Genomic DNA, 16,207 nt, shown 5'->3' on the forward strand with positions numbered 1-16,207 from the left:
GAACGTACACGTGTTCCACCAAAACAAGTACCTTCCAGAGGCTATTTTGCAGTGGCACCGTTCCTCCGTTGGGCGTTTAGCACCGCCCATGACGATTGTGATTGGTTTAAAGAAATGCCAATGAACCAGTTTTTCCTCCCATCCCGGAATGCTGTGCGGACTAGCCAGACCCTCCTTTGCAGCGCTGTGGAGGAAGGTCTGGCAATGCGAGACTAGCTGCAGCCCTATGTGAAATAGTTATCCGTCTGGTTTGACAGAGTGCAAGTGAGGTCAGATCTACCCTGCAGGTGTCATCCTCTTAGAGCCCGTCCTCTTTATGACATTAGGCTAATTTCCGGTGTGCTCTATCGGCCTTAAAGACCGTCTGCAAAATGTTCCTGTCTCCTGTTGCTGGGCATTCAAATTGAAAATGCCAGGTTCAACTTTTTGACCGACCACCTCATGTTTTTTTTTACTGGAACCCTGCATCTACACCCCTGCTGTGTCATTCAAGTTGGAAACGTTAAGGCAGTTCCTCTAGGATCTTAAGGAGATTTGTCCTGGTTATTGTGACCCAAAATGACTAAATTTGCAGCAGCCTTTCCCAAAAACTGCTACGGTTTGCTACCACTTATGTGTTAGTTTGCAATAAACAGAGTTAAACACATAAGCACGTTTTTAAAAGAAGTTTTGTAACTTTATAAATGGTTAATTAGCTTGGTCCCAATCGATGCACAGCTGGTTCAATCTAAGACATCATTCTCCCCAACGTATTTACAAGGAAGTCTGTTTGTGGATATTGAGGCTTGGTTTTTTTTAGACTTGAATTTTAAAATGATTGAATTTGTGATAAGGATTATATTATTATATTATATCTTTTTTATTGTCAACAAATTGCATGAAAAGGCCAAAATCAACATTCAAGTAGTGTGTGTATCCAAAGCCTGATATATCTTCTTCCTCTGTGCCATAGAGATCCATTGTTGTCCAAAAACTATATAAGCACATCAATGATCCCCACTGTTGCACAGTTGTTCCTTTTTATATAGCCTAGAAATCTAGACGCACCCTAGCGGCAGCAAATGTAATTTGGCCATCTGTTGGCTTGCGAGCTGGAAAAACCAAACTCTGGTCAGGCCAATCACATCGTGTGTAGAGTTGGTGGGTGGGCTTAACATAAGGACAGCAGAGTTGCGACGGTTCCGCGTGAATTCCCTGCTACTTGAAAACAAAGAAGATGGCTGCTTCTGCTGGCGAATAACGGTCTTTCGAATCGGCTTTGGCTGCGACTCCGGAAGACTTGGAGTTAAGCTTTTCTTTGAGAAAAGAACGACACTGAAGTCATTCTTAAAAAAAGGAAGATGTGTTCGGTAGGGCTGGGTGATATGGAGAAAATCAAATATCACAATATTTTTGACTAAATACCTCAGTATCGATACCGCAACGATATTGTAGTGTGGACTATTGGTGCTTTCACAAAATATTTACACAATGAGATTTTTGATAAATAATCATCAGTAATGTGGATATAATGACTAAGAGGGTAAAGGCAAATAATAGAACAGTTACAACAGTCTGGTAAGTTCAGAAAATGACATCACTTTACTGTATTGCAACCTTTAAAACCAGGAAAAGACAACACTTATGCCATATCACGATATTACGATATTACGATTTCCAGAATCTAATTTGATATCTTGTCTCATATTACGATATCAATATAGTCAGAGTTTTGCTGACCAGATACGGCAAAAGTTTAATCTATCAACTAGCGTTGCTCTTGTTGGTTGTAGCGCTATCCTATTACGTGTAGAGGGAATTTGAAAGACAACCGTTTATCCCGCCCCTCAGATTGAGCCCTGCCAATGGTGAGTTCCCAGACCCAACATCTTGATGTGGGTCCGGCTTGTCAGGCTACCTTTTTATGTTCATTCACCAAATGTGTATTCATCCGCAGCTGAAAAACGTCCCCAACAAATGCACTATTTACTCCTGTTTGAGTAACGTTCATTAAAAACTACCATGCCCAGCTGTTTTGGAAAATTACTGAGTCTTTTTATTTAGATTTGTGAGACGCTTTCAAGGCTTTATGTGTTCAGTCAAAATCAGAGTGCCACAGACAGGACGGAGGTCTGAATTTTGTGAGACGGCCAAACAAGTTGTTGGTCTTAAGTGATGGCATTACGAAAGGGTACATGGAACACAAACCGAATGTGCCAAAGCAGCTGGAGAAAGTAATGAGTGCAGATTTTAAATGAAGCGTCCCATCGGGACATTGCTCTGAAAAACGTGTTTTTGTGCTCACAAATCTGTCCCCGTGTACGCTCAAATCTTGAAGTGCAGATTGATTACAGCTTAATCCTGTTTAGTAGTAGTTGTGTCACTAATAAACCTCCATAAAGGGTTGGCGCTGGTGGAGGGGTGTGTGAGGCTGAAGTAGATGGGTCTGCCCGGGTGTGAATGGCAAGAAGACTAAGCCTGGATGGGGGGATTATGGGAGAAGGGGGCGGGGAGCGTACATGATCTGTCAGGGCTTAGTACCACAAGAATCCCAGCTGCAGCAGCAGCAGCAGCAGCAGCGGTGGCGGTGGCAGAGGCTGCGTTTTCATTAGAGTAATGTCCAAAGAAGCTCCGGAATTATGTAAGCGTGACGTGCTGTCATCCTCTTTGTCGGCCGGCCCGCTGCCTGGCAGGAACGTGGCCGTTTGTTTTCCTTTTTATCCTCACTCGCTCAGGGAAGCCAAAAGGACATCTGTCGTGGTCGGCGGTTGGGAGCGGGACTCGTAGTAGCTCCGCCGCAGTTACCTCGCCGCTCCGGGGGCTAAAGCTGTGGCATCGTTGTCATGGAGAGGACAAGTTTGTAGGCTTTCTGCTGCAGAAGAAGAGGAGCCCAAACGTGGAGAAGACGAGCGATGGAGGAAGTGTAGCAGCAGTCAGAGCAGTGTGTTGTGTGTGTGTGTGTGAGGCTGTTGCCGTTTAAAGAATTAGAAGATGAAGTTTAAGAAGTTCATCACGATCATGCAGGCAGCCATAGGGATTGTTCCCCTGAACAAACGGGAGCTTCTGCCACCCGGCAGGAAACTGTGGAGACCCCAGGGGTGAGTCAGATCCCTGTGTGGTGCCTTCAACATGCATAGAAAGCCTGTGCATAGTAGTAGTGAACTGCATGTTGTCACTCAACAACTGCTGCAGCTGATAATCTCGAACAGATCTACTTCTAAACTAGGGCTGCAACTAACTTTTTTTCATTGTTGATTAATCTGTTGATTGTTTTCTGGAATAATCGATTTGTTGTTTGGTCTCTGCTTTTGGGTTTTTATGAGAATTTCTCACTCAGTGATATTGTATTGATGTATAGTTCATCGCAATGATTTTGGCTATTATACTGTATAAACAGTTTTCACATTTCGTATATTTGGTTGTTAATTTTGTATATCAAATATCCTTTCTTACTACACTACCCTATTGGTTCATTCTACATTCTTTACATTTATTCATCTTCAGATCTACAGTATATGCTACTGTTTGTACTGTCTAATTAGATGCTAAACTGCCTTGCATTTTACTTGTAGTGCTGTTCATCACAATGCATAGTCATGTTCCATTCATTTCAAACAAACCTCTCAAAATACTTCAAAATAATACTAAAAACAGCTATCATTTTAGATGCTAGAATTGTGCGTCACAGCATGCTCCGACATCTTCGTGTCATAATGATGTGATTCCACTGAAAGATGTTAAACATTCATATTGATTTATTGCCTAATGAGTCAAAAGTGATGTTTGGTGAACAGCATCACCTGTAAGGCAGGTAAACTGTAGACTATTATAACTTGGTGTAGTTGAACAGAGGTTTGGTCCAGGGCTATATAATACGTTTTTGATTAAAAATGCATATCTTTTGCTACTTTTACACCTTGCTTTCGCACTACTTTGGCATTTCCAAATTCTGCTGAACATGTTGTAGTTTGAAAACTCCGAGGTTGCGTTGTAGTCTGGACGGGCAGAAACGGAGACCTTTTGGAAGTCTATGCAGACACCCACATCAATCCATATTATCTGTTAGGTAGGCTTACATACCCTTTTCTAAATTTCATCCTACCGCTTTACTTTCAGTAACCGTTCCACCTCGTCGTCAGTCCAGGCTACTTTACGTCATTGTTCTTTCTCTAAATTTCTGTATTTTCAACCGCAGAGTAACGTTAGACAATCGGCTTCCTGTTTACACTGGCACATGCATGCTCAGTGTATGCAAATAGTCATGTCCGTTTACGTTGTGTAAATATGGACGGAGATCATGTCTGATACGTAAATTGTAATTGTCTTTTAAAACTCAGTTGAAAAATGAAAACGTGGTAGTTTTTATGAAGTCTAAATAGGGTTGGGTCGTGTTTTGAAAATGTTCAATACTAGTGCCGATACCGGAGTTTTGGTCCTGAGGTTATGTCAGATTGAGACTTAAAATTCATAACAGAAAGCTTGCGTTACAAATTGGAGAAGTGGGCGATGTGGCTCTTTACCCAACAGTGCGGGTTGAACAAAAAACGCTATTGAGTTTTTGCATGAAGGATCCAGAGTTTTTGGAACTTGACCTATATTAGGGACTAAAAGTCACGATAACTCTGCCCTTTGCTGCTTGGGTCTGTCTCCTGTGAGTCCCCCAACTGTTAGGAAAGTGCAATACTAAATTGCTTGAGTAAACGTATGGGACGAGGGAGATGACAGATGAGTACATACAGAGGAAAGTCAATATGGGCCCTTCAGGATTTTTGCCCCAGAGCCCCCTGACAAGTTAATGCAGAGTGAAGTGAGTCATGTAATGGAATACTTCACATTGTTCCAGTTGATACCAAGCTGGACCTATATGCCTGTGCTTAATATGTTGTGGGCTGCAGGCTTAGTCATGCAGAGGCATTCTGCTTTCTTTACTCTCAGCACAGTATCACTCTGACTGTATCCAGTCAGGCCATTAGAAGGCATCAGAAAGCTCAGGTCTGACTCGCTGCCACGAAGTTGGGGAAAAAAAGTTCTTTCAGCTCTGTTGAAAACACCACATGTTCAGACATGTTGGCAATCAGATCGGAGATGCTGCCCTGGAAGTAAGACTGCAGATTATAGTATTATAGTCAGTAGTATCAGTGTGAGCCGGGTCTCCTCTGGCTTTACTCAGAGTCATACACAAGTGGAGTAGTTCTGGGAAAGGTGGCATTTTATTCTCTATCCATAGCACTACTTTTCCTACTGGTCTTTTTGGTCTTCCCTTCAGGGTGACTTTAATAATAATAATTATTATTATATATTATATTATAATAATTAATTTTTCATCTAGCACCATCAGCTGCAGGCTAAAGTTTATCCAATACTTTGACCAAATACCTGCAAAACTAATGACATTGGGGGGTGGTGATGGTGTGGGAGATCCGGGTGCGATTCCAACTGCGACACATCAACCATTGTGTCCCTGAGCAAGACACTTAACCCCTAGTTGCTCCAGAGGTGTGTGGCCTCCGATTAATAGCAATTGTAAGTCTCGTTGGATAAAAAGCATCAGCTAAATGACCTGTAATGTAATTCCCATCATCAGCATCAGCTTTGTTTACTGCTAATTAGCAAATGTTCTAATTCTAAATTGCACCATCCACGATGTTAGCATACTAACAAGCATGCTAACAACTTAGATGGTGGACATGGTAAACGTTAACCGTTGTAATGTAAGCATTGTCATTGTAAGCATGTTAGCATTGTTGACATTAGTCTTTAGCTAAAAGCACTAGAGTGGTAAAATCACTGGTATTGGACATGTTGGACAAAGGCTGTATGTTGTATGCCAGTGTAAATGTCTTTGCCCAAACATGCACTTAAAGGGGCACTCCAGTGATTTAGTATTGCACTTCCATAAAGTTGGGGGACTCACAAGAGACAGATTTTAAAAAGTATGGTCAAAGTCAATGGAGCATAGCCTGAGACAGCTTGACTTTTTCTATAAATAAGAGCACTGCATCCTACATTTCCCATAATGCAGCTTGATAGTGTCTTTCATAGACCCGTAAATGCACACATCTCTATAACAATTTGTCACACAACTTTCACTTAAGAATGTGTAGTGCTAAAGCCCAAGCTGAGATAACTCCGATGACATCACTTTGACATCATCAGGGTTATTTTCTCAGACTTGAAATAGTACTAAACATGATGCGTAAACTAAATATTATGTGTAAAATCAGTGAAATGCCCCTTTTTAATAATTTAGGGACCTTTTTTTAGAAATTTGTAATAATTGCAGAGGTCGTCTGTGATCTTAATCCTGTGCAAATGTATGACATGTATGGCTGCGTTGGTAATTATAAATAAAAGCCTTGACATCAAATATGGGGGAGAATATCAGTAAATTTGAGTACAATACAGACTTTGCTTATCCAGTGCAAATGAGCTGCACGAAACACAGACGTGGTTGTTAATTTCTAATTCACGTGAGGTCCCCTGGTAATACCTTGTAAATGCGGCTCAATCTGCAAATTAAAAAAAAATGTAAGGTCACAGCCTGCTTTACAAAAAATGATGCTTGTATTGGTAATAATACTCAGGTCACAAAACATACACTGCTCTCTCTTGACAAAGATCTACAGAGTGAATGTTTGGTCTATTTGTTTTAATGCGTAATACACTTAGTAGTAAAGAGTCATCCTTTTTAAAATATTCTTTCTCTCTGTGTGCGTAGGGACCAGCCTGGCTCTGACCAGACCAGCACTGACCTGCTCAAGTCCAACCGCAAGTTCCTCTGGTCCAGAGAAGCCCAGTACTTGTATCTCCGCCGCCTCTCCTCACGCAGCTACTCGGCTATTATGATGGTACGTTGTTTACGTGATGTTTAGTGTTGATGCTGTGTTTTTAGAGTGACGTAAAGTCTGGTCTGGTCCTGTTGACCCCTTGCTGTGTGTTTCAGTGTTTGAACCCAACATGCTTTACCAATCTTGACTATGTCTATTAAAACCTAAACATTTAGTGTGCTGTAGACGTCTGAGTTTTGACTCCAGTCACATGATGGTATGAAGCAGCTATATTCATGCCTGTTTGCACACTTACAACTCGATGGCTTTTTCGGTGAAGACTGAGACCGTCATTTCATTTTTCGCTGTATTTTGTTCTGTGCGTTGCATATAAAACCCTCGAGCTTTAGTGATTTTGATCCTTTTAACGTCGCTTGGATCATTGTGTTTCTCTTGTGATGACAATTTCATGAATTTTAATCTTATGAAACTCTATCCTAATCCCATCACTGGATAAGATGAAAAATGCATGCATGCATTTTTGTTTATCCAAAAATTGTTGGTAAGCTGCAAGCAAGGCTGCTCCTCTTCTGAAACGATGATTTAATGGAGATATGAGGTTTCATGAGTCAGTGTTTCCCAGACTTCTTTCCTCTTTCCTTATTTGAATACAACCACGCTTTAGTGACCCCCTCCTGCATCCACGATGATGATTAACCAGATAGACATGTCACATCCTGGAAGCGTCATTGTTTTAACGACTTGGTCACACAAATGATTCGGGCCAGTGAAGCTGTTTTGCATTAGGATGGCCTATTTTAAGGCCTATTTCACATGTTTCAGTAGCCGAAATGTGGTGATTTGACTTGATTGCCCTGAATTCCTAAGGTGTTGCTGCTCGGAAGTTTAATATTTTGGATAAAGTGTTGTCTTTTTATTGCCAGCAGAAAAGCTTCTGTCTTTTTTTTTAAATATCAGATATTGAAAGAACACATTTTATGTGTTATTAGGGATTTTTTAGGGTCAGTCTTTTGTTGATTAAATACCAATTAAGGGCAGGCTTGAATAGATAGTTGATGGTATCACACACACACACACACACACACACACACACACACACACACACACACACACACACACACACACACACACACACACACACACACACACACACACACACACACACACACACACACACACACACACACACAACAGTAGGTTATTGTGGGACGGCTGCACATGGGCGTCTACTTTTTCATGTTTTTGGCACCTTAGTGGCAGTGAAAGTAAATCTTAATCCTTAAGCATGCAGTGATAATTTAGACAATAGTGTGCTTCCAACTTTGTTGCAGCAGTTGGTTGAAGGCTCTTTCCCGTTTCAACATTACAGTGCCTGTGTGCACAAAGCCAGCTCCAAAAAGAAATGTTTTTCCCAGTCTGGCGTGGAAGAACTTGACTGGCTTGCACAGAGCCCTGACCTCAACCCCATCCAACACCTTTCAGGTAAACTGAAACGCTGACTGTAAGTCATGCCTTATCCGTTACCCAACATCAGTGTTGGATTTCACTAATGTTCTCGTGGCTGAATGAGAACAAATCCATGTAGCCAGGTCCAAACTTTTGTGGAAGGCCAACACAAAACCAGAAGACCGGGTTTAGAATGACGTGGTCAACAATAACATACCGTATGGCTTTAATGTTCAGGTGTCCACATACTTATGGCTGTGTGTATTTTCTAAACTGCAATGCATCCTTCTTGTTAAGCAAAACCTATAAAACAATTGCTGCAGAGGTGGGGAATTAAGAGAAAACGATAAATAATAAACTGTATGTAATTTGCCTTATCAAAATAATTGGTGGTAAATTTGTTTAGGAGTAAGTATAGGTGTAATCTCTTTTTTTGTTGCTTTATTTAGTCTTAAGAGCTTTGACTATTTTATACACACTAAACTAACATTGTTTTTGGCTTTGGAAGGCAGTTGCTGTAAATATGGGCTATCCAAAATATATTTCACACAATGAATTCCTTCTATCTGCTCAGATGCGTTTTTAAATGGCACTTCTTTGTCTGAATTATGTTCTATGGTAAGCTATATTAAATCTGGTTTTGTGCTGTCTGTCTGGGAACCTCACAGCAGGCTCCCTAAAATCAATGGGAATTTAGGACGGATCCATGTCAGCGGTATTACAGGTGCAAGCCAACTCTACACATGTACCAATACTGTGTTCATTTGTTCATTATTACTGATGACCAAATTCATAGTTTTCTTTCTTTTCTTGTATTTCAAACGAGGTTGATGTTATCACAGGTTGTTTTAGTTTCCGGTTATCTATAATAGGTACTTTTATACGTAACACCCCTCATCCTCACTCTCATTTGGTATGATCTTAACCAAGCTAGGAGTCGTCTGAGCTACTTTTTGCTCTGATTGTCTAATCTTGATGTTTTTGGAAGATAAAGTGCGATAATTAAAGTAAAGTAGGCGCAACTTTTACACTTTTTACACTTGGAAACTCTTAGTTTCTTCTAAACTTTGGCCTCCATCCGACCGGAAACGTCTAACTAGTTTTGTTTTACTCTAAAGTCCCGGGCAGTTCAAAGTGCGTGATGCGAGTAAAACAAGGGGGGCTGCTCACTCTGAGCAGATACGCAACTCAATATTTCACCGTAAGTACTTCCATTTCGAAATTCAAAGTATTCATAAACACAAAAGTTGACCGATAATAGCACTGATATACTCCTGTTACAGTGTTTGGTATGTATGTTTTTAAGGTAGAATTGGTTTTTCGGGAGTTTCCATGAATCCCTGTTGCACCTGCTCTGATGTTAAGCTAACGGTCAGCTAGAAGGTTAGTTTAGTTAGTAAAGCACACTTTAAAAGTTAATAAATCCAGTTTAGACTTTGTTTTGACCCTATAGCTAATCGTTTTTGATATATTGACTTCTCCCGTAATTTATCGCTTTGTCCCATTTACAGTGCACTTAACGGTAACGTTAACTTTACTTGTCTGTCCTTTGGTGTTCAAAATAACCTGTTTCCTCCTTTTTTTTTCTTTTTTAACTCATCTTTTTGAAGTAGCAAGAGTTAAAGGTGGTAGGGTCCGTAAATGATTGTTAACGTTACTAGTTACTAGTTGTTCTTTTATAATGCCTCAAAGTGTAACGCGACTCTGTCCCCAGTAGGGGGCAGACTTGTTCAACTTCTCTGTTATCAGCCACCAGCAGCACACAGAAACATGTGAACTTTCAGACTGCCTGGGTAGTTCGAGTTGAAAAGACAATGCAGTAAAGAATAAAAAGTTACAAACTGATTTCTAGCAAATAGTTGCTAAACAAAAGTATGGGCTTTATATGTTACATCAGTTACATCCACAATCTTTAGTTGCACAGCTAAAAACTGACATTCTCCCTCTGAATACTGAGTTTGACGGATTCAAAAAATATTAGGGGGAACACAGAAAGTGAGTCATCTTTTCTTTATTGTAGCCTACATACTATGGCGCTTTCCAAGTCGGCTTTTAATTTGAACTTATACTTTATTTTGAATTCAGCGTCTTGTACAGTACAATTTCAAAACTATTCAAAGGTTTTCTGTACAGTTTCACAAAACATGTAGGCCTAAGTTTTTCTTCATCCAGTTTGTATCCAGCTGCCTTGGTATTGCTACTGATTGAAGCTAGTATCGAACATTTACAGCTCTACTTGAAACCTCAGCATAAATGTCTTATTTTCTGGTTCCAGCATCTTTGTGATCTGCTTTAATATTATTGTAAACTGAATATTTTTTTTTTTTTTTTTTTACATAATTTACATTTTGTAGACTAAACGCTGAGTTGTAAGGCTACATCCACACTACTACGGTTCCTTTTTCAACCTGCATTTTAAAACGACCTCTGTCTTCATTATTACTTAAGCACAGTTTCAGAAGTAATGTCTGTCCATTCTAACATTCCTGAAAATGCATCTCACTGGCTATTCACTGGGCATTCACATGCCGCTAAGGCTGATAGCACCGCTGTGTGCTCCACATTGAACCTAGTTTTTATTTTCCAACAAAGTTAAAGTGTGTGTGTGTGTGTGTGTGTGTGTGTGTGTGTGTGTGTATATATATATGTGTATATGTGTGTGTTGGTATGTCTATCTCATTTGTCATAAAAGTGTGGGAAGGTAGACATTCTCACAAATCTCAAAATCCCCCAAATGTATCGGTTTATCACCCGTGAGAACCACTAGCACAACGAGCAGAACAAATAACTGTGATTTTGCATGATGTTTGAATTTTAATGTCACCAAAAGAGACTTTATTTAAATGCATTTTCTTTGACTAAAATCTGCCCACACATTTTGTTTTTTAAACCGTGTTCACTCCTCCTCTAAATAATTAGTTTTCCAAGTCACGGCCTGCGAGGATGACCCAGTATTTCATCCTCCCTCCCTGAGAATGTGTTTGTCTCTTGTTATGTAATGGCCAACGCTCAGGAGGCTACGACTTATCCAGCAGGCCTGCCTGCGAGCAGCCGCCACAGTCAAATCACATAGCACAAGAAGACGGTCTGATTAAAACCCAAGTCATTTTATTTGACTTTCGTGAGTTAATGTTTCCTCTGTCCACACATTATGGTTCTCTCTTCTGCTACAGTGTTTTGACCTTTCTGGTGTAAAGGGATGTCAAATAAACAAAAAAGAAGAAGCAGTCATTCTTAATACTTCTCTTTATTGATACAACACATTTTTCACCCCGGTTGAGCATAAAAACAAAATACTCTACAAAATATGTTTTCAGAGATTTTACTTGCAATGCAAGTAAAATGTTTATCTTTACATGTCATCTGATCTCCTCCTTAAAATATTGTCATTTCAACAATTTTCAAACATACTGTATACCTGTATATAATTTCTATGGTCTACTTTTATACTAATTTAATCAGTGGGCTCAATCACCATTGTGTTGTCTCCTTCAGTGATATATAGTGGCTTAACAGACATTTTTTTTCAATGAAAGTCTTCGAGATTACAGCTTTAAGTTTAAGCTGAATTTCTAGATGTACATTTCAAATGCCAGTGCCAAAACAAAGATCTTCAGTGTGTTCTTTTCTCTGAAGTGTATGTGTGGCCTTTGTCCTGTTTTCATTCACACAGTCCTATCTGGTTTCCCCTCGTAGGCCAGAAGATCAAAAAAAGTGGGTTATGATGGGTGAGCTGCCAGCCCCAGTCATGCCCCCGCTTCACTAAGCCTGGGCCTGAGATGTCAGCGGCACACGGATTTCACTTTCCACCTTAGTTACAAAAACCCTCCCAACAATCTAAAATCCCAGCCATTGTGCTGCCACCAACTCAGATTTGCAGTCTGCGCACGTTTTTAGTGTTTGTTTGTCTTTGCCGATGTGTGAGTCATCTCTAAAACTCTGAAGAGTGTCTGATATATCTCAGGATCTGAGCAGACCTCAAACCCAAAAATGTGTGGTGTGATTTGCTGCTGTGTTTGTGGACGAATACTCAGGCATTTAATCACAGCGTGCCTGTGCAGAAGTTGGTGTGTCTGTACGTTTACACTGTCTGCAGACGATGGGATTTGGGCTGAATGTAGGCCAGCAGAATCCCTGTTACGTCAAAGGCAGGCAGGCGGGCAAATGCAGGAGGAGAGCTGCTGGTGGTTGTGCAGCTGTGACCATGGAGGAGGCTGTGGCGCACATCAGTCTGCCAGAGCACCGCTGGCGGTGAACAGGGAGAGAAGCAGCTAGGAAGAGACGGAGAGCGCCAACGATGAAGACCGTGCTCAGCCTGCACAGGAAATGGGCCCACGCGGTCAAGACTATACGTATCCTTCAGGGACTCGTAAGTGTGATTCTGCTACAGATTTGATCAGATCTGCGGCCAGGGCAAGTGGCTCGGCCAGACTGGTTCTGTAATGTTAGTGGTTGTTTGTTTTTAAATGGAAAGAGCTTCGGTAGTGGGTTAAGTTGAGTTCAGTCGAGTTTTGTTCTGAAATGAGGGATCCAGAATTGCAGAAATTGTTGTCGGCTGTTCTAAAATGATCATTTGGGATCAAAATAAATTCTGGTATTTATTATGGTTCATTTTTTGTCGAGAAATTGAGATGTGATTTTGGAAATCAACTTTCATTTGGCTTTAAATGATGGAATACTTTTGACAAAAGTTAGTTTGTACTTCATAAGGACTGATGGATGAACTAATTGGATTATTGATCAGTCACTTAACAGGAAACTAATGATGACAATTAATTATTTTGAGTTTAAAAAATGCGGGGGAAAAATACAGGTTTCAGCTTCTCAAATGCAAAGATGTAGTTGTTTTTGTTTTATACGATTTAATAACTTTTTTTTTACTCGGTTAGACAACAAAACCAATTTCAAGACATCGAGTTTGGCTCTACTATTTCTTATTAGTCCTGACAATTAATCAAAAAAGTGTTATTTTAATTGATAACTAGAAGGGCACTCGGAGAGCACAGACCTCCGCCAAGGCATGCCCTATCTCGCAATACTCATGCAGTGGGATTTTTCCCCCCAGTCGTGAATACATTTTTCCGATCATTCTGTCACCACATGAATGCAGCACAGTTGCCCTGTCTCGCAATGTTAACGTGAGAGTGAAACATAATGCATTTATCCCCCCATGTGATTCGGATATGCCCCAAACTTTACTAATGAAAGTAAAGTAATTGTTGTTGTAAGTTGTCCGTTTCTTGGTTGTTATACGACTTGAAGTTTAGCAGATGTGTATCTTATAACTAATTTACGCAACCCGAAGAAGTACTTCTTAATGCTGAATTATTTCTAAATGCTTGTTAAAGAAAGCTAACTGATGTCAAGTGTTCTCATCAATATTTAATGAACAAGAGCCAGAAGTTTCTTTGTCAAACTTGTTGTAAACAGTTCAGCGGAGGCCTGCCATTGTTACGCTGGGAGCTCCTGGTTGTGTAACGACAGCATACGTAGGCTAATGAACTGGCTTTGTCGTTTTCACGTAATACGTTATTAATCTGTTGGGTGAAATGAAACTACCCATGGTAATCTTTCCTTTCTCTCCACAGAACCCGGTCATGGAGGAGACCGTGTGGGAGCAGTACACCGTGACCTTGCAGAGGGTGAGTCCATCTGCCCCACAATACACCAGACCTCATCTCATTTAAAGTATTTACATTTTATCCATAAACACAGGCTGTTAAACCCAGTGCTTCACTGGGAGCGCATTTCAATTCTCATTTTGACACATTGCAGTCAACTAACAATTAAGAGATCATAGAGTGCCCATGCTACAGATGTAACGGACATTCCCCTTTCAACTGAAAGAGACCCAAAGTAAACTTATGCAGTTGTGAAGAAAATATAATGAATAATGTGCTTGCCTTGTCAGATGAGCTCGTGAAAAACTAACACAAGATCAACTATTTCCATATCAATACAATACACACATATATATATATATATATATATATATATATACAGTGGGGGAAATAAGTATTTGACCCCTTGCTGATTTTGCAGATTTGCCCACTTACAAAGAATGCAAAAATCTACAATTGTAATCATATGGACATTCTAACAGTGAAAGACAGAATCCCAAAGAAAATTCCAGAAAATCACATCATATGAATTTATTAAAATTGATAACCATCTGATGAGGAAAAACAAGTATTTGACCCCCTGGACAAACAGCAAGTATTCTGGCTCCTACAAGCCAGTTAGTCTTTCTTTAAGACACAGCCCCAATCCGAACCAATTATCTACATCAAATACACCTGCCTCACCTCGTTACCTGTATAAAAGACACCTGTCAACACCCAAACAACCAGCATCCAACATCACCACCATGGGCAAGACCAAAGAGCTTTTACGGACATCAGGGACAAGATTGTTGATCTGCACAAGGCTGGGATGGGCTACAAGAGAATCGGAAAGCAACTTGGAGAGAAAAGATCAACTGTCGGTGCAGTTATCAGGAAATGGAAGAAGCACCACACCACCGCCAACCTCCTCGGTCTGGGCCTCCACACAAGATCTTGCTTCGTGGGGTGTCCCTGATCATGCGAACGGTGAGGAATCATCCCAAAACCACAAGGGGGAACTGATGAATCAACTGAAGGCAGCTGGGACCACAGTTACAAAAGAAACGGTTGGTAACACACTACGCCGTCATGGATTGAAATCCTGCAGCGCACGCAAGGTCCCCCCTGCTCAAGAAGAAACATGTACAGGCCCGCATGAAGTTCGCGTTCACCACCTGGACGACTCAGAAGAGGCCTGGAAGAAGGTGATGTGGTCAGATGAGACCAAAATAGAACTTTTTTGGCCTCAACTCAACTCGTCGTGTTTGGAGGGCAAAGAACACCGAGTACAACCCAAAGAACACCATCCCCACCGTCAAGCATGGTGGTGGCAACATCATGCTTTGGGGGTGCTTTTCAGCCAAGGGGACGGGACAACTCCATCGTATTGAGGGGAGGATGGACGGGGCCATGTATCGTGGAATTCTGGACCGACATCTCCTTCCCTCAGTGAGAGAGCTGAAGATGGGTCGAGGATGAGTGTTTCAGCACGACAACGACCCTAAGCAAACCGCCAAAGCAACAAAAGAGTGGCTGAAGAAGAAGCACATCAAGGTTCTGGAGTGGCCTAGCCAGTCTCCAGACTTGAATCCGATTGAAAATCTTTGGAGGGAGCTTAAAATTTGAGTTGCCAGGCGACAACTTCGGAACCTGAATGATTTGGAGGCTGTCTGCAGGGAGGAGTGGGCCAACATCCCTGCCGAAATGTGCACAAACCTTGTCACCACCTATAAAAACCGTTTGACATCTGTGCTGGCCAATAATTGCTTTTCTACAAAATATTAACATGCTGTTTGTCCAGGGGGTCAAATACTTGTTTTTCCTCATCAGATGGTTATCAATTTTAATAAATTCATATGATGTGATTTTCTGGAATTTTCTTTGGGATTCTGTCTTTCACTGTTAGAATGTACATATGATTAAAATTGTAAATTTTTGCATTCTTTGTAAGTGGGCAAACCTGCAAAATCAGCAAGGGGTCAAATACTTATTTCCCCCACTGTATATATATATGGCGCATTTAGCTGCTTAAGAGTTGGTCGAGATCAAAACAGCTAAAATGAACTTGCATTCATCAGGTGGACACAAATGGGACAAACAGGAGTTGAATGGTGATGCTCAATGGGCAAAAAGTAAAGCTCTTTTTGCTAACAAGTTTGCAATACCAACTTTATTTGGTGATAATATGTTGATGCGGTTTTTACAGCTTGTTGTGTAGCCCCAAGTTGAAATTTATGGATAGAATGTGAAATGTTGTGTTTTTTTCTTCAATGGTCAGAACATTTTATAGAGCTTGGGTGTGGGGTTCTGCAAGGAGAATTTGGACTCATGGCCGCAGTAATGTTTCAATGGCAAAAACTGCCAAAGTTGGTTTTAGTCAATTATCACGTA

The 16,207-nt window shown here is 40.8% G+C and overlaps 1 protein-coding gene across 3 annotated transcripts in view; it reads left to right on the plus strand.

Annotated features, from left to right (window-relative positions):
* The window catches only part of tjp2a (tight junction protein 2a (zona occludens 2)), a 43,954-nt gene that overhangs the window by 8,653 nt on the left and 19,094 nt on the right, over positions 1-16,207 (plus strand). Inside the window, exons 2-3 of one of the 3 annotated variants that reach the window (XM_028602533.1) lie at positions 6,698-6,827; positions 13,802-13,855. In XM_028602533.1, coding sequence (XP_028458334.1) covers positions 6,822-6,827; positions 13,802-13,855 — 60 coding nt within the window. In that variant the 5' untranslated portion in view covers positions 6,698-6,821. Of the gene's footprint in view, positions 1-6,697; positions 6,828-9,134; positions 9,415-11,915; positions 12,583-13,801; positions 13,856-16,207 lie in introns of those variants that run through there. The other 2 variants (XM_028602532.1, XM_028602531.1) reach the window with 2 other exon arrangements.

Source organism: Perca flavescens, chromosome 16, assembly GCF_004354835.1.
Source record: "Perca flavescens isolate YP-PL-M2 chromosome 16, PFLA_1.0, whole genome shotgun sequence".
Classification (NCBI taxonomy): domain Eukaryota; kingdom Metazoa; phylum Chordata; class Actinopteri; order Perciformes; family Percidae; genus Perca; species Perca flavescens.